Source organism: Caretta caretta, chromosome 9 (assembly GCF_965140235.1).
Source record: "Caretta caretta isolate rCarCar2 chromosome 9, rCarCar1.hap1, whole genome shotgun sequence".
NCBI classification, from domain to species: Eukaryota; Metazoa; Chordata; order Testudines; family Cheloniidae; genus Caretta; species Caretta caretta.
In genome coordinates, this window is record NC_134214.1 from 3,570,645 (window position 1) to 3,587,949 (window position 17,305).

The 17,305-nt window shown below is 48.8% G+C and overlaps 2 protein-coding genes across 12 annotated transcripts in view; one reads left to right on the forward strand and one right to left on the reverse strand.

Moving 5' to 3' along the window:
• The window catches only part of OSTN (osteocrin), a 171,483-nt gene extending 167,001 nt beyond the window's left edge, over nucleotides 1-4,482 (reverse strand). For 4 of the 10 annotated variants that reach the window (XM_048864236.2, XM_075132033.1, XM_075132032.1 and 1 more), the window contains exon 1: nucleotides 3,399-4,059. Coding sequence is in view for 2 of the 10 variants with exons in the window: in XM_048864238.2 (XP_048720195.1) it covers nucleotides 2,368-2,454 (87 nt within the window). In the remaining 8 variants the exon portion in view is untranslated. Of the gene's footprint in view, nucleotides 1-2,367; nucleotides 2,527-3,398; nucleotides 4,060-4,376 lie in introns of those variants that run through there. The other 6 variants (XM_048864238.2, XM_048864233.2, XM_075132035.1 and 3 more) reach the window with 5 other exon arrangements.
• Nucleotides 2,575-15,677, forward strand: GMNC (geminin coiled-coil domain containing). Of its 2 annotated transcripts, XM_048864232.2 has the most exons (5): nucleotides 2,575-2,734; nucleotides 4,347-4,524; nucleotides 6,435-6,520; nucleotides 9,067-9,183; nucleotides 10,561-15,677. In XM_048864232.2, exons 1-5 carry the CDS (start codon nucleotides 2,732-2,734, stop codon nucleotides 11,206-11,208), a joined length of 1,032 nt encoding a protein of 343 aa, XP_048720189.1. In that variant the 5' UTR covers nucleotides 2,575-2,731; the 3' UTR covers nucleotides 11,209-15,677. The 2 variants fall into 2 exon arrangements, with proteins under 2 accessions (XP_048720189.1, XP_074988132.1); XM_075132031.1 differs by lacking the exon at nucleotides 2,575-2,734 and having other exon boundaries at nucleotides 4,438-4,524; nucleotides 6,440-6,520.
• Nucleotides 15,678-17,305: the final 1,628 nt, after the last annotated feature.

Here is a 17,305-nt window from a genome sequence, read left to right on the forward strand (position 1 = left end):
CTGCAGGCTGAGCCCCCTGTGCACGGGGGGGCGGGGCACCAGGGGTGCCCCCCTTGCACTGCAGGCTGAGCCCCCTGTGCACGGGGGGGCGGGGCACCAGGGGTGCCCCCTTTGCACTGCAGACTGAGCCCCCTGTGCACGGGGGGGCGGGGCACCAGGGGTGCCCCCCTTGCACTGCAGGCTGAGCCCCCTTTGCACGGGGGGGTGGGCACCAGGGGTGCCCCCCTTGCACTGCAGGCTGAGCCCCCTGTGCACGGGGGGGCTGGGCACCAGGGGTGACCCCCTTGCACTGCAGGCTGAGCCCCCTGTGCACGGGGGGGGCGGGGCACCAGGGGTGCCCCCCTTGCACTGCAGGCTGAGCCCCCTGTGCACGGGGGGGCTGGGCACCAGGGGTGACCCCCTTGCACTGCAGGCTGAGCCCCCTGTGCACGGGGGGGGGCGGGGCACCAGGGGTGCCCCCCTTGCACTGCAGGCTGAGCCCCCTGTGCACGGGGGGGCGGGGCACCAGGGGTGCCCCCCTTGCACTGCAGGCTGAGCCCCCTTTGCACGGGGGGGCTGGGCACCAGGGGTGCCCCCCTTGCACTGCAGGCTGAGCCCCCTTTGCACGGGGGGGCGGGGCACCAGGGGTGCCCCCCTTGCACTGCAGGCTGAGCCCCCTGTGCACGGGGGGGCTGGGCACCAGGGGTGCCCCCCTTGCACTGCAGGCTGAGCCCCCTGTGCACGGGGGGGCGGGGCACCAGGGGTGCCCCCCTTGCACTGCAGGCTGGGCGGGGGGGGGCTGGAGCGGCCCGGCCCCGCCCGGGGGAAGGAAGGGGAGGGGCAGGGCACCAGCTGCTGCGGCAGGCGGGGGGAGGGGCGGTGCCAGGACTCTCCCCCCCCCCCCGGAGCTGGGCGCACGGTGATGACGTCAACGTGACCTTTCAACTCCCCCGTGTGTGGGGTTTTTTTGTTTTTTTTTTTGGGAGGCCCAACATGGCCGCTGTCTCGAGCGGCCTCGGGCCCGGCCTGGGCGGCTCGGCGGGGGCTGGCAGGCTCGCCCGGCTCGGCTCGGCCTGGCCCGGCCCGGCAGGCCGCTGCCGCCCCGCAGCAGCAGGCCCCGGCGCGGCTGGGGGCCGAGCGCTGTCCCGGCGCGGGGGCCCAGGGCGGCCGGCTGGGTGCGGGCCCTGCCCGGGGCTGGGCTGGCCGCCGAGGGGCTGCGCGCAGCGCCGAGCACACGCGGCTGGGGGCCGGGCCGCCCCCCTGGGCCAAGGATCCGCACAAACAGCCCCCACCCCCGCCCCGCCCGGGGCTGTCCCGGGGCCACGCTGGGGTCCTGCCCTTGGCCCGGCCCCCCCAGGGACACGCCAGGATCAGGCCCGGGATAAGCGAGGGTCTGCAGTCCGTTGCCCCAGTGAGACCCCTGGGGGGGGGGGGGGATTAGCAGGCCTCCTTCGCCGTGAGCCGCCCTGCGGAATTGGGGGCAGGGGGATGGGATGGCGGACCCCAGCCCTTTTTATCCTGGTTATTTCACCCCGAAAGGGGCTGTGATGAGGCATTTCTCCTGAGCTGGCAGCTCGGCTAGAGGAGCGATCTGGGGAAATATGTCGGTCACAAGAGCCTGGGAGGCAAATCGCCCTCCTGGGTGTTCAGTGTCACCGAGCCTGGCTAATGGGCTAGGGGCACCAAGCATCCTCCAGGGGGGAAATGGAAGAACATCCCATATGCCAGCCTGCTCCTACCTCCCCCTTTGGTGGCTGCAGATTGTGTGCCCGGGCAGGTCAGGTTACCCACCTTTTTCATAGATCTTGCCATGGCAGGAGGCAGGATCTTGATCGAACAACTGCTCTGCTATTAGCTATTAACTCATTTCACACCAACCCCTTATCCTATACAAAGACAGACCCAGGCGTGAAGGTTTTTTTTTTGTTCCAGAAGACAAGCCTGTTTAGGGATTGTAATCACCATGGAAATTGGATTTCATTTATATTTGTTTATACCCACACGTATGTCTTCGACACTGATACCTATCTACTGTGCAAACCTTTCTGATACACCGGTAAACCTTTCAGTCCCTACCTCGTTTATTTAATACCCAGATTTGTTTCTGGAAGCCCCGGGTCTGGTAGCAGAGCAATTCCCAATAAAATAAGTCATGTAGAAGCTTGACATCACAGCCTCTTCTGTTCTGCAAACCAGGCTTTGCCCCTTGGAGATGTGGATAAAACTGCCTTGAGTCGCCATTGCTGGACCCATAATGAGTAAATCCAATGAGCGTTCTCTTCCCAACCCTGACAAGTTGGATGAGTTGCCCCTGGGTCTTTCTGCTGGGCTTTACAATTGCTAAATAGGGTTAAAAAATAAAACAATACACATCATCAGCTACCTCACCTCTGCTGTGTGTGTGATGCCTTCGTAAACCTGTGTTGTTTTCTTGGAATGACTCTCAGACCCACCAGCTCTGTGTAGCCTATCCATTTCTTTTTCTTTCTTTTCTTCCTCCTTCCTTGTGATGATTTGTGAGACCAGAATGACTTTGATTTCAGCAAGTTTGCTGTTTATTCACGTCACAAGTTTGACAGCTTTACACCAAATCAGATTGCTGGGATTCAAGAAAGCTCTCAGGCGTCACTGGAAGCTCCTTTAGATTAGAACTCGCCTCCCCTGTCTTTTCCCCCTTCAGAGCCAATTAAAGCTCGCTGGGGCTTTAAGAGGAAACGTGCTCCCAAGCCCTGCATCTCCTTCTGCCACTAAAATGGTAAGTGCTCTTTGGATCTCTCTCGACCTGAAGTCAGAGGGAGAAAGCTGGTATTTTGTCTTGAGGGTTTGCAATGTATTTTGTGCCCTGTATAAGATTGGTAGTGAGGAAGCTTACCCTGTACCTGGAAACCCATAGCTGTGGGGGCTCATTTTTGAGGATCTAAGCTTTGTCATTGCCTTGCAAAGACTTCTCACTTGCAGCAGGTTTGGCTTATCTGGGGGAGAGCCACACATTTCCAGAAACGAACCCAGACTTTTCCTGATCAGTGGGACCATTGCAAATTTGCAGAGACTGGGCACCGACTGGATGTGATTCTCCTAACTTTGTAAAAAGAAAAGGAGGACTTGTGGCACCTTAGAGACTAACCAATTTATTTGAGCATAAGCTTTCGTGAGCTACAGCTCATCCGATGAAGTGAGCTGTAGCCCACAAAAGCTCATGCTCAAATAAACTGGTCAGTCTCTAAGGTGCCACAAGTCCTCCTTTTCTTTTTGCGAATACAGACTAACACGGCTGTTACTCTGAATCCTAACTTTGTGTAGACGGTTGGAAGACTTTAATAGCCAATGACTCTCAAGATAGGTCTGGATCGCTTGTTCCTTTTAAACAAACTAGTGTTTCCAAGCGAATTGAAGCGAATGAGTGTCGCTCTCTCACATACCTTTGCTTGGTGCCTTGATGCTGGAGCAGGTGTGTGCTAGAACTGAGGAGGTGGTGACTCACCGCGAGGTACTTCGAGGTAGCAGCCTAAGGCTGTTTAAAGCCCAGGAGGGAGTGCATTCGCTCTGATTTCTTCAGAGGTGACCCTGCGTGTTAATATGCTGGAGGAAGGGATCGATGGGCGGACAGGGAATCACTCGGCGAACTGGAGGCGAAGCTGTGGATGGGAATATACGTGTAGGCTAGTAGGATCGCAGCATCTAGTGACGGTGGTTTGGGCTACACGGCTGGGTCGCACTCCCTCTGCATCCGCAGCAGGCTGCCTGGCGGCTGTGGGCGAACCTTCGCCGTTGGCTGCAGCGTGGGTCTTCCCAAGTGTCAGAGCCCGGGCCCCTTTGAGCCTGGGATATCTGGGGGAGAATCACCCTGGAGGATCAGCGGCTCGGGTGGGAGGAGAGAGCAGAGGGAGACACCCCAGGGCACGGCCAGCCGCCGTCGCTGCAGTGTCTGGGGAGCTGTGGGTTGGGCGGAGAGGTGGGACGGAGGTTTGACCGAGCTCAGGAGCACAGCAGGGAGCTGGGGGAACAGGTTTGAGGCGCTGACTAAAGATGCTCGCAGCTCATGGTTTTGCCACCTCTAAGCACCTCTCTCCTATCGGGGCCTGGTGGCTGCGACACTGTTTAATCGGAAACCCCCGGCAGTGGGACCCGGAAAACCCTTCCTCCACCTGGGAAAGGTCTCCTGCCTTTGAGAAGCCAGCGCGTGGCTGAGCCTCTGGCCTCCCTCCTGGTTTAAAACTCGGTTTGACTGCCGGGGATGACCCCAGTGGGACAGGGGGATCGAGCCCCAGCCCAGACAGCGGGCTGCTCAGCACTTGGTTTTACACACGCCTCTAATTTCTCCTGTCTCTGCCTTTCCCCCTCCCCGCGCCCTTGTGTTCACTTCACAGAGCACCATTCTCTCTTGCCAAGATCCGTACTTTGTAGGGGGCCCGGGCCACGATTGCCCCTATTCCGACTCAACGTCAGCAGCCAGTGTTGATGTTTCCAAGGAGACTTGGGTTTCTTTCTGGGCTTCTGGTCTCCTGGACGACACCAGCGAGAACCAACAAGAAGGACAGGCCCCGGGTAGGTTCTGCTGCTCCTTGGCCGCCGGGAGCTTGCAGCCGAAGATGCCGGGGTGAATGAATGCGCCAGCCGGAGCGGAGCGGATAACGCTTTCGCTTCTGCGCTGCTGGGGAAGGAAGGGCAGGTCCCCACCTTTGAGCGCTCCCTGGATCGTGCGCCTGGAGGGAGGGGACATGAAGTGCGAGCTGGAGACCGTGCCCCGGCCCGTGCGTAGCGCTCCCGGCTCCGCCGCCCAGAGCCGGGGGCTTTGACTCAGGAGCACCCTGGAGAGGGGGCGCTGAGCCGCTCCTCCGTGCTCTCCTCCGAGCTCGTTCCCGGAGCCCAGTCGCTTTGCAGCGTTGGGGCAGCGTTCACATGGGCCGCCCTGGGGCCCGGCCGATCCCCTTCCGCGGGCTGCCCCCTCCCAGCGCGCGGGTGGCGACTCCAGCGCCCTGTCTACACGGCAGCTTCCCCTGGCGCAGCGGGGAAGAGCCGGTCCGGCTTTTGCTGGGGAGCTGCAGCCCCGCGGGGTGGCTAGCGGGGCTGACTCTGCGGGCGGAGCCGGCGGGGACACGGGCCCTCACGGCTACTTCGCAGGCAGCTCCCGGGGGATGTTCTCAAGGTCTCCGCGCAGAACCAGCTTCTGTTTGTCTTTTCCGGAGAGACAGGATCCCCCCAGGTGACGGCACTGGAGGGGGACTCGGGAGATTTCAGTTCCCAGGTCTGCCAGAGACTCCCTGTAAGGCCTGGGGCACGTCACTGAGTCTCTGGGACCCACATCCTCAAAGGCAGTTCAGTGCCTAACTCCCATGGGAATAATGGGAATTAGGCACCTAAGAGCCTTTGAGGATTTGGGCATCTGTGCCTCCGTTTATGCATCTGTAAAATGGGGATTGCAATCCTTCCTTTCCCCCACCCTTTGTCTGTCTGGGTTAGTTAAGCTGCAAGCTCTGTGAGGCAGAGACTGTCTCTCACTCTGTTTTTATACAGCACCTAGCACACTGTGACCCTGATCTCATCTGAGGCCCATGGATGCTACCATAATAAAACCCAGTACTACTAATCATTATAATAATTATACACTCTGGGCCATAGTTTTGATTTTAGCAGAGTTGTACAACAAAGGAGGGATTATATGACCATGCTTCCTGCAGACAGGCTTGGGTACTGCACTGCAGTTTTCCCCTGGGGAGGGGGTGAGATAAAGAACAAACCCCAGGTGAGGTTATGATAGTCATGTTGCCTACTGTCCACACCACTGGAAAGCTCTCAGAGCCTACAGTGTTGGGGTGCCGCATGACCCTGTGTAGAATAGAAAGTTCAGTCCGTAGCGCATCAGGCTTTCAATCAGAGAGGTCCTGGTTCGAGGCCCTGCAGTCCCCTCCGTGGCAGGAAGGTTAGCTCGTTTCATCTCTAGCTTCCATGATTACCCATGATCTGAAATGGTGTTGGGAACTCACCTCTTGTACCTAGCACTTTGTATCCATAGATCTCATAGCCCCTTTTGAAGATGAGGGGAAACTGAGATAGAGAGTGAAGTGACTTGCCCAGGTCACAGCAGAGCCCAGAATGGAACCCAGGCGTCCTGAGTCCTAGTACAATGCCCTGGCCACTGGCCTAGGTTTCCTCACAAATAACTTTCCCAAGCTTTGGTTCCTCTTGTAAAGAAGAAGAATTTTAAACAAAGAATAAAGAGCACAAGGAAAAATACCCGCCAGATGCCAAAGGTGTCTTATAACAAACTCGGATGATTTACTAATTTATTATCCGTTTTTAAAGGACCACTCTTTGCTGCTTATCAAGCGGTACAATTTTTCCTTGATTCAAATGAAGTAAACAAGAGGGATTAAAATAAACATGATTGTAATTTTACGCTTGGTTTGGAAAATGTGGTTTTCGGTTTAATCACTTTGATGTCTGTTTTTGTCCAGACCAGTTCTGTGGCTTGGGTTTTACTATTCCAGATGACACGTGGCAAGGAGATCAGCTGTCCTCCCAGCTCTACAGAAACAAACAGGTAACATATCAAACAACTCACACACTGGAGAATGGAACCTTGATTTACAGCTTTAAAATGTTCTTCCACCCAGCATCCCTAGAATTTCATTTTACAGTTAGCTAAAGCTCTGGGTCAGTAGATTGTGTTCATAAATCTGTTTCTCTGTGCAGTGAGTATGGAAAACATTGGCAGCCTGAAATCTTTTATTTTTTCTCCTTCCTTATGTTGATTTATGAAACTAGAATTACTTCAGTTAGCAGCAGCGTTGCTGTCTGCCCATGTCACAAGTCCAGCAGCTTCATACCTGATCAGATTGCTGGCTTCCACCAAAAAAGCAGAGGCATCACTGGGAACTGCTTTAGGGTCTGAGGCTGCAAAGACTTACACTCGCGCGTAAGGTTGCTCACGTGACTAGTTCTGTTGACTGCAGTGGGGGGACCCACTTGAGCAAAGTTAGTCACATGCATGAGTCTTCGCAGGCTCAAGCACCAAGATTAGATGTCCTCTCTAGAGCTCTTTTCCCTTTTCCATGAGTGCTAATAAGCAGCAGGAGAGCCAGTGAACTCTCCAAGCTAAGCAGTTCCCATTGTAGCTGCTTGTACCTAGCTCAATATTTAGATCACAACAGAGTGACCCTGAACCAAAACACTTGGGGTGACATCTTGGCCCCACTGAAGTCAATGGAAGTTTGGCCATTGACTTCAATGCAGCCAGGATTTCACCCTAGGTCCAAATAGCCAAAAACTTCCTTTTCTTGCCCATTATCTGTCTTGTCTATTTAGAACATAATCTCTTTTGGGGAGAGATGTCTGCCACTGTATATATGTCCTGGACATGGCACAGTGGGGCTCCAACTTCATTTGAGACTTGTAGGGTATGCCTGTTTTGCAGCAGGGAGCGAGCCTCCAGCTCTCCTTGGCCTAGATTCATGCCAGCTCTCCTTGGCCTAGCACGCTAAAATTAGCAGTGTGAACTGTTGCATCATGGGCAGCAGTGAAGAACATAAGAACAGCCACACGGGATCAGACCAAAGGACCATCCTGATCAGTGGGCTGGGGCACATGACTTACGAAGAGAGGCTGAGGGAACTGGGGTTATTTAGTCTGCAGAAGAGAAGAGTGAGGGGGGTTTTGATAGCAGCCTTCAACTACCTGAAGTGGGGTTACAAAGAGGATGGAGCTCGGCTGTTCTCAGTGGTGGCAGATGACAGAACAAGGAGCAATGGTCTCAAGTTGCAGCAGGGGAGGTCTAGGTTGGACACTAGGATTCACTGTTTCACGAGGAGGATGGTGAAGCACTGGAACAGGTTCCCTAGGAGGTGGTGGAATCTCCTTCCTTAGAAGTTTTTAAGATCAGGCTTGACAAAGCCCTGGCTGGGATGATTTAGTTAGTGTTGGTCCTGCTTTGAGCAGGGGATTGGACTAGATGACCTCCTGAAGTCTCTTCCAACTCTAAGATTCTATGATCTTTCCCAATATCCTGTCTTCCGACAGTGGCCAATGCCAGGTGCCCCAGAGGGAATGAACAGAACAGGTAATCATCAAGTGATCCATATCCCTGTTGCTCATTCCCAACTTCTGGCAAACAGGCTAAGGACACCATCGCTGTCCATCCTGGCTAATAGCCATTGATGGACCTATCCTCCATGAACTTATCTAGTTCTTTTTTGAACCCTGTTATAGTCTTGGCCTTCACAACATTCTCTGGCAAGGAGTTCCACAGGTTGTGTAAAGAAATACTCCCTTTTATTTGTTTTAAACCTGCTGCCTTTTAATTTGGTGACCCCTAGTTCTTGTGTTATGAGAAGGAGTAAAGAACACTTCCTTATTTACTTTCTCCACACCAGTCACGATTTTATAGACCTCTATCATATCCCCCCCATATCCTAGCTGAAAAATCCCAATTTTATTAATCTCTCCTCATACGGAAGCTGTTCCATACCCCTAATCATTTTTGTTGCCCTTTTCTGAACCTTTTCCAATTCCAATAGATCTTTTTTGAGATGGGGTGATCATATCTGCACGCAGTATTCAAGATGTGAGCGTGCCATGGATTTATATACAGCTCAATCCTCTAATTTAAATAATGACACCTGGATTTAAATTTTTCAGCCTGCACCCATGTCTAGTTTATAATCTGCTCTCTCGCCCCTCCTTTTCTCTCTAGCCACGTCTAGGTTAGTGAGCAAGGGATCCAGAGGGAAGCTTAAGTGCTCTTTGAAACGTAGAAGGAAGAAAACTGACAGCATTGTGAGTGAGAAAATCTCTGTGTATTTAAAGGGCTGTTTGCAGTTCATTTCCCTGCAGACCTCTATTATTCCTCTGCGGTTACAATTTTTCAAAATAATCTCTTCAAACATTTGCTAAAGAATAGGAGAAGTCAAATTTGAGACGTGAACAGTCATGCCACTTATCTTTACAGGGACAAGGGGTTCTTGAGGATTGAATTCACAAAGCAAACACCAAAATCATCACATCCCGCCAGGCCATAGAGCAGGGAATTTATCAGGTTACAGAGTCAAGAGAGCTAAGAAACGTCTATTCATCGATATCTGTATTTCACAGCTTCAAGACACCTTGCTACAGAAGGAAGAGGAACTTGCCAGGTTACATGAAGAAAATAACAACCTCCGACAATACCTGAATTCTGCCGTGGTTCAGTGTTTGGAAGACAAGGCAAAGGTACCGTGTTCAAACCTGCCATGAAAAAGTGTGTCTGTGAGAGAGAAGAGAGTGAAGCATTTAGGTGAAATGCCTAAAACGCAAATGCAAATAAACAGGTGTAAAAGGCCACATTGTGGGGAGGTAGCGTGCAAGAGGAAAGGCCCCTCTAACGCTCACCAGATTGGTGACTATGCACTAACCGATAGTGTGTGTCGTCGTGGTCGGCCTTGCCTATGTAGACAGGGTTAAGCCATGTGACAGCCCTGATCTTTAGCATTTATAGCTGATTTGATTGATGATGCTTTGAGAGAGAGGTTTATAAGAAGCAATGGACTAACCCTAATCCCCTCAAACCGATGACCAGAACTCATTACACTGAAAGGATACCAAAAAGTAAGGCATTTAGCATTTATCAGCTTCGGAGTCAATAAAGCAGCTGTTCAGAGAGCAGAAGCACAAACCTGGGATTGGGTAACGGGGGGCATTCTGTTCTCAGCTCTGCTGCTGACTTGCCCTTGTCCTTGGGCAAGTCACTTAGCCTTTGGTGCCTCGGCCCCACCAGTTGCAGAATGAGAATGCTAATAGCTTAGCGGCCACCCTGGGGCCATCGGGGGGGTTAATAAATATTTGTCAGGCTCTTTGGGATGCTGAGATTGACGGTGCTATGGAGGGGCTGAGCACTGTCGCTAAGGATGGGCTCACTCCTTACTCAGGCAAAGTAAGTGGTACCACAGGGCATGTGGCATGAGTGAAAACTGAGATCCTTGACAGAGGATGTCAAAAGGATAAGTGCAGAGGGAGTCTCTGAGATGCTCTCCTCACCTGAATTGCCCTAAGGGTGTGAGGGCTTGCCCCTTCAACCCATCCCCCTCCCCACTTGCCCCCACACACAGTGGATCCCAGGGCTATCTGCGCCGAGGCTCGCTCTGTGCTCCCCAGCCCACCTCCTACTCACTGGGAACCATGGGAGGCATATGCATGTTCCCCTCCCACCCAGCCCTGGATCTCTGGAATCAGCATATCATGGGAGGTGACTGAGCCCCCGGGGCCAGATCAGATCCTGCTGGCAGCGTCGGTGTTGAGGACGGCTATACAGTGCAGGAGCTTTCATTTCATGGCTTACTGAGAGAAAAAGCAAACAAAGCTCCGGCTATGTTGACACTGTCGTATTCTTATCTCGTAGGAGTTTGGGCTGTTTCCAGAGACTGTACAGCACAAAATAATTAGTGCCATCCGCGTTTGCTAACTGAAAATGAGCTCCGGGTAAACTGTGTGCTTTATAAGAACGATGTTAGGCACCTGTTCAGATAAAGTCTGTGGCCAGAAACATGTTGCTTCTGGGGCTCTGGAGGATCAGCTTTTAATCTGCATGCTATTCCCTGTTCTCTTGTGTAGAAACTACTGCTGCACAGTGGCCAGAAGAAACATGCAATTCTCAAAAGTGGCAAGAGGAAATTTAAAGAGGACAGTTATCTGGCCCCTCGAGAGACTCCTAACCCCTCAAAAGCCAGGAGGAACCTACTCAGTGATTTTACTGCCTGCGAAGAACAAGCTACTCCGCCCGTGGATACCTGGGTACTGCAAACCCTGGGACTAAAAGATATCAACACTATCGATGAGTCTTTATCAGCTAACTACAGTGCCCTGTCCTCTGAGCTTGGAAAAAGCTCATGCTGCCAGAGCCATGGAGAGGCAATGGACTACTGTAATGATGAGGACCCAATAGCTGCTTATGGCTGTGATCAGATGACTCCTATAACCAGCACTGCCAGCCCTGGGAAGCAGGATTTACCCTACATCCAGCCACTTTCTTCAGCACCATATGCTTCCTTGACCCTGCCCAGCGATGCCCCTTTCCCACCTTACGGATTGCCTTACTTCGCCAATGACGTGTCACCAAACAAAACCGATGTGGCCTTTACAACCTCTCTGAGCCCCCACCGCAACGTCAAAACACACACCTTCCACCAGGGACAGGTCTTCGTGCGCCGAGAGGAGGACGGAGGCTGGAAATTCACCTGGGTCCCCAAGCAATCCGAGTGACTCCCCCTTGCCCCCACTTCTGAGCACTGCCATCAGTGACATGTTTACAAACACTTACAACTGCAGAAACCTTTCTTGCACTTAAGATTGATGCTGAGAACAGAAGCAACATCCCCTACAGGCTGTTATCTCATGTTCTCTGAAATGCTACATTATATCATCCACCCATTCACCTCCGGACGCTCCTAATTCTTGCAGGAATGGCTCCAGATTGCCTTTGGAAATGTATCCGCGCAGGGCCAGATGTAAAACTAGCCCCCCATTCATTTCAGCTCTCTCCACATCTGTGAGACCACCTACCACCACTTATTCACAACCCCTCCGCCACCAGCCAGCTTCTGCCATCTTGTACCTTCCTGGCTGAAATGTACCCAACCATTCCTGTTTCTGACACTCTGGTGACCACCCCTACCTGGACTGGGAAGCCAGGAGCTGGAGCAAGGTTTTTGGGAGACAGTTAAGGAGCAGCATCTCTGCCACAGCCCTTTTGTGCCGGCATCCTAGGGGACCACAGCCAGAGAATGAAGGCTGGTTCTCTGGCTGTTAGATCAGTGATGTTCTGGAGAGTTGAGCCCCCAGTGGCTGCATAAATTGCATAGGAGGAAAGCAATTGCTGATCTGTTGTCCTTTAATGTAATGCTTGGTTGGTTTACATACAGTCACTTACGGCTGTCGTTTTTTGAGGCGTCCTCAAAATGAGCAGGATTTGCTCCTATTGCCTGCAGGTTGCCTTGTAAGTGCCAAGCAACACGTCAACTCTAATGGGTTTTCTGCGCTAACCAAGCAGCCAGCACATTTACCGCATGATGCTTTTCAAAGCTATTTCCCTGGTGAGACAGCTGTAGCTGGACATGCGTTTGTGCTATCTCTGGAAATACAGACGATGAGTCAAGCCCTCAGCAGCTGTCAATTGGTGTAACTCCACTGACGTCACCAACGGAGGGTCCGGCCCAATATATTGGCAGGAGAAGTTTTATATAGTGTGGAAAAAAATATGTTTGGTGCCTTACTAGCCACCACGAAAGATACATTCTCTTCCACTCACAATATTGTCTTGGCCCCACCACTGGTTCACGTGCTGTCTGGTACTGAGTCACTTCCAGGGACATTCCTTGGGTTGTCTTCAATATTGTGCTATGGGCTAGGGGAAACTCTTACTCATGAGAGCAGCCCTTATCACACTCAGTTTCTGTGGCTTTCACAGGGCTACTGTGGACAGTAAAAGCCACTCTTGTGAAGTCTGGCAGTTGCTTTCCATTCCAGAAAATGCCATGTAGACCGTTCAGTTCTGGTTTCCTTTGAGGGTGTGCGGGGATCCAACTTTACACAAGAGCAACACTGGCCAGAATGTTGGTTTACAGAAATTGCTGTTGGTAATGACAGAATTGGGCTTTTCTAGTACACTTGCTCTGCGGAATGTATCCCTCAATTAAGGGGTAGTATCATTGAGTGATTAAAGCAGTTGATTGCAAACCACGTCCCATTCGAGGTTCTACCACTCACATATCTCCCAGGGTTGTGAGGCTAAATACATCACTTTCTTGAAAGCGCATTCAAACCCTTGGGTTCAGTGTCCTAGTCAACTGCACCATGCTTTTATTAAACTAAAACAAAATGAAGTCAACGTACAGGAAGTCAACTTACCAACCACACATTTTATGTGACCCTTATTTGCTAATTTACCCCCCTTTGACTTTTTGATACTTAAATATTGGTAGCATTGAAAACCAAGGGACCAGTCTGGCAATCCTGGCTCTCATTATTTGTCCTATTGACCTCAGTGCAACTGTTGTCCTTGTGTGAGTAAAGGTCCTCCAGTTGCTTATTTTAATATAAAATTTAGATACAACTTGATTCTATTTTGATGAGGATTAAAATCCATTTTCTATTCAAAATATTCGCTTGTGCCTTAGAATCTCAGTATTTTAGCTTTTGATTCAGGAGCTAAACTAATTCCTCCCATGGTATTTAAATCAACAAGCAAATCTCTATTTGTTCGTAACTTATTTTAAAATAATAAGGCAGGCTTTCCGTGCATAGAATCAACAGTTTAAATGCTTGCATTGGAGGGAACATAAATTAATTAATGTTTAACCCAGTGCAATAATTCTCACGAATTAAACCCCAGGAGTTTGATGCTGTTTCCATTGAAGCCACTGGAGGTTTTGCCAGGTTCAGCAAGAGCAGGATCCAGGCTACTGTTGTTCCGTAGCAATGTAATTTGCTGCTTAGGTATATTTTAAATAAAAGCAGAAAAGTTGTTCCTGGTAAAAATAAGTCCTCCTTTCTTTTCTTTTCTTTTTTTTTTTTTTATAAGCAAACCATTAGCCAGCTCTAGCCCAAACTGTATAGGATGATGTTGAAGAAAAGTACAGATAGGGTGATGTTTTGTACAGTTAAGGTTACTGTTGTACAGAGTGTAGACAATTCATTGCTTAATTCCCTTTCCTTAACATGAAATGTTTTTGTGTGTGTGTTTGCTGAATACCATGCTCAAAATAATTAGACAATGTGACCATAGGATTAATCCTCAAGCTAGCTGAACATTTCTTATATATTTCAAAGCAACTACACAATGTGAGTACAGAGTGCAATTCTATTGCATGACTTTTAGTGCTGTAGAATTGAGTGCCTTTTACAACATTAAAAAACCAAGAGCTTTTTAATCCTAAAATTGATTTTTAACCCTAATGAATTAAAAATGAGCGATTAAGTCATCCTCTCTGTTTAATATCTTTCGTTGATATTTATAGATCACATGCTTCTTGGAGCAAAAGCCTTATTTTCCTCTGTTATTTACTATACACCACTGGGGTGGAATTCACCCCCTTTAGAGTTCTAGCAGGAAGTCTATGCAGCACTTAAGTCCCAACTAAACCCTCAAAATAGAGTTTAAATGAAACTTAATTGGTGCCTAGACCTTTGCCAGCCCTCTGATCAGGGATGAATTTCACCCTTCTCATTTAACAAATAAATTATAGAGCTGAGTGAATAATTCAGAATGAATAATTTATCCAGTTTATCCAATTTTTCCTGCAGTTTTGTCAGTTTTATTCCGCACAATGTTTTAACTCTATGGTTTCCCACAGATTGTTCTTTAAGTATTTACTGTTTGAGGTCACTTTCAGTAGCTGGGACTGGCCAGATTAAGTCACAAGGCATTGCTTCTGTTCCATGATTGGTGAAAATACATGCACGTGCAAATTTAAGAGTATGCTTTGGGCAAATGTTGCAGCATGTGACTTTGAAATTTGCTCTTTGCAACCACTTACGCTAATTAAATTTAATGACACGAATGTTCACATATAGCAAACACAAAATGATGATAAGAATTTAAGATAATATTCCTGAAATATTTTTATTTGCAATATTCATTTAGTTCTCACACAAAAACAGATGACATTTCCTCTAGAAACTGCATCAGCAGTTGAGTTTGGATTTACCATGACACCAAGAGCACTAATTAAAAAAAGAAGTCTTTCTTCCTTAGTTGGCTTACTACTTTTCCACTGTAAGAAAGTTAATCATGATGCCAAACTTAAGGAACATCTGTCTTTTACTGTTCCTTTCAAAAATTATATATTCCCCAAGGGCCCAATCCTGCTCTCATTGGCTTAATCAAGAACAGGTTCAATATTAAAGTGTGATTTTTGGTTACACATTGTTCCTATTGTGATAAAATTGATGGTTTATGGTGGTCTAGTAAATAGGGGCCTGGACTGGGATTACTCAAGAGATTTGGGTTCAGTCTCTGGCTGACCTATATGCTTACTATGTGACCTTGGGCAAGTCATTTAATCTACCCCATTCCTCCATTCCCCATCTGTAAAATGGGGCTAGTCTTTCCCTAACACACTAGGTTGTGAGTTTCAAAAGCAAATCAAGCAGTTAGTGCAAGGGAGTAGGAATTGGAAGTTCTGGATTCTGGCTTTGAGTCACTTACCCTTGTGCCTCTGCTATTACTGGTCCCAATTTAAAGGGACCAGTTCTTATCAAACTGAATAGAAATTGGGACACTAGCTGCTGTACACTACGGGGGAAATTTGCTGTAATGCTAACTGCCAAGGGCCAGCAGGCCCAGATACCACTTAAATTCTGGTTCAGCCCTTGAAATGGGGTTTGGTTAAGTGAGACTTAACTGGTCCAGAAGCACTGGCTGCTGGCCCTTTGTGTAGGGGTGAATTTTACCCACTGTAAATATCCATCTTGTATTAACATATTTGTTTTATTTTTTTATCCGAAGGCGGGTTTTTTTCATTATGTGAATGTAACCGATGCCAGCTGCACATTTTAAACCCAATCTGTGTCTTTAGAAATGTGTGATAATATAAACGGCAATTAATTTAACACTTAATATTTAGATGTTTATGATTTGTGTGTATGTGTGTGATTGAAAAGAGGTTCTAATTATATGTAAGAGTCAATTTTATTCGCATCAATAAGTTATGTCTAATAAAACCTGAAATAACCCTTGGGTGCTGTAAATCTCTCTCCTCCCAGTTCCCCATGAACCATCATTTATATACTGTAGGTTAAAATTCACCCCTGTGACAGAACAGTGACTATGCACTTAAGGCCAATTTAAGTGGCACAGAAGCCTCATGCTGGCCCACAGTAAGTGCTGACTCACAGTCAGTGAATTTGTGCTCCTGCACAATATGTGCACAAAAAATTGTGCTCACCCACAAGAATTGTGACAATTATAAGTACACTTATTTAAGATCTAGCTCTGCAACCTTCCATTGACATTATTATAATAAAAATAGAGATCTCTGTGTAAGAAAACCACCAGGCGAAGGGATTATTGAAAGACTCTCCTGATATACTTCAGCTACATAAGGATATGGTGTTCGTTGATATCATGTTTATGGTCCACACCTACAGCACCCAACCTCCAGATACAGCTCCCACTGAAGTAAGCGGGAGTTTTGCCATCACCTTGGGTGAAAACAGAATCAGGCCTTTCACTATGAATTTTGGGTGATCAGTGAATGCAAGATTGGGCCACAGATCTAGGCTGGAGAAAGGTTCCACATTGCATCAGTGTGAATTGGCATGGTCTCTGCCCAGTTCCCACTGGGAAAGCATCCACTTTACGAAGCTATGGCTACTCCCACAGGTACCTTTGCTGGCAGTCTGATAAGATAGGCCAACGATTGACTGGTTCATAGTGGCTAAACTAGTCTCATAGTCCTTGGAGAGCTGTGCTCAGATGCATCATTTGAACAATGTACTGCCTATCCCATGCTGCACCTGCCTTAAGAGAGGACATCAGCCTCTAGCAACCTTCAAGCCAGTATTTTCCAGGACATTCTCTAAAATGACTTCACTTCATTTTTAATCCAGATAATTTATTTCCATGGAGACAAAATTCCTCATTCTACGCAGAGAGATACATCCTCATTATTTTCAATCTTTACATTGATCACAAAATGATGGATCACAAATGGAATTAAGGTATCATTTACGGGGCTGGAGCTGAGAGATAGAAAGCTTGAGTCAAAAATGCAAATCTTATGTAAGTCAATTATATTTGACACCAGAAGTAGAGCGGTGTCACTTATTAACTCCTTCATCTGGCACTGCACTGGTTTATCAGTAACCATGCACCTGCTGGGACCAAAGAGAGATTCACTTTTCACTGGAATGTGAACTTCTTTATTGTTCATCAAGAAGATACATATTGAGCCCTCAGCTTTAACCCCTCGTGCCTTCTAGAAGTCACATTTGAGTTTTAAACAGATATCTCAGACAAATCTTGGACTGCAGCCAGATACATATCCTCCAGCCATAGGCCTTGAACAGCTTAGGAATCATTTATAGGATGAGGTGTGATTCACCTAAGACTCCATCCCCCAAGTCATTCATCTGGTTTGTTCGCTGTGCATAATTTAACTATGTCATTAATAAACATTTCAATGCAGTGTTTGCAACCCCAACATATCAGCATTGTGCCAGGGCATGAGAACCAGAGTATAAGATTAAATAGGGAATGAATTTCCATGGGATTTAGGCTTCTTTGAAAATCCCACTTGTAGACAATAAAAGGGCTGTTTAATAAGAGCAACAGAGATTCCAACAGCCGCTTTTGAACTGA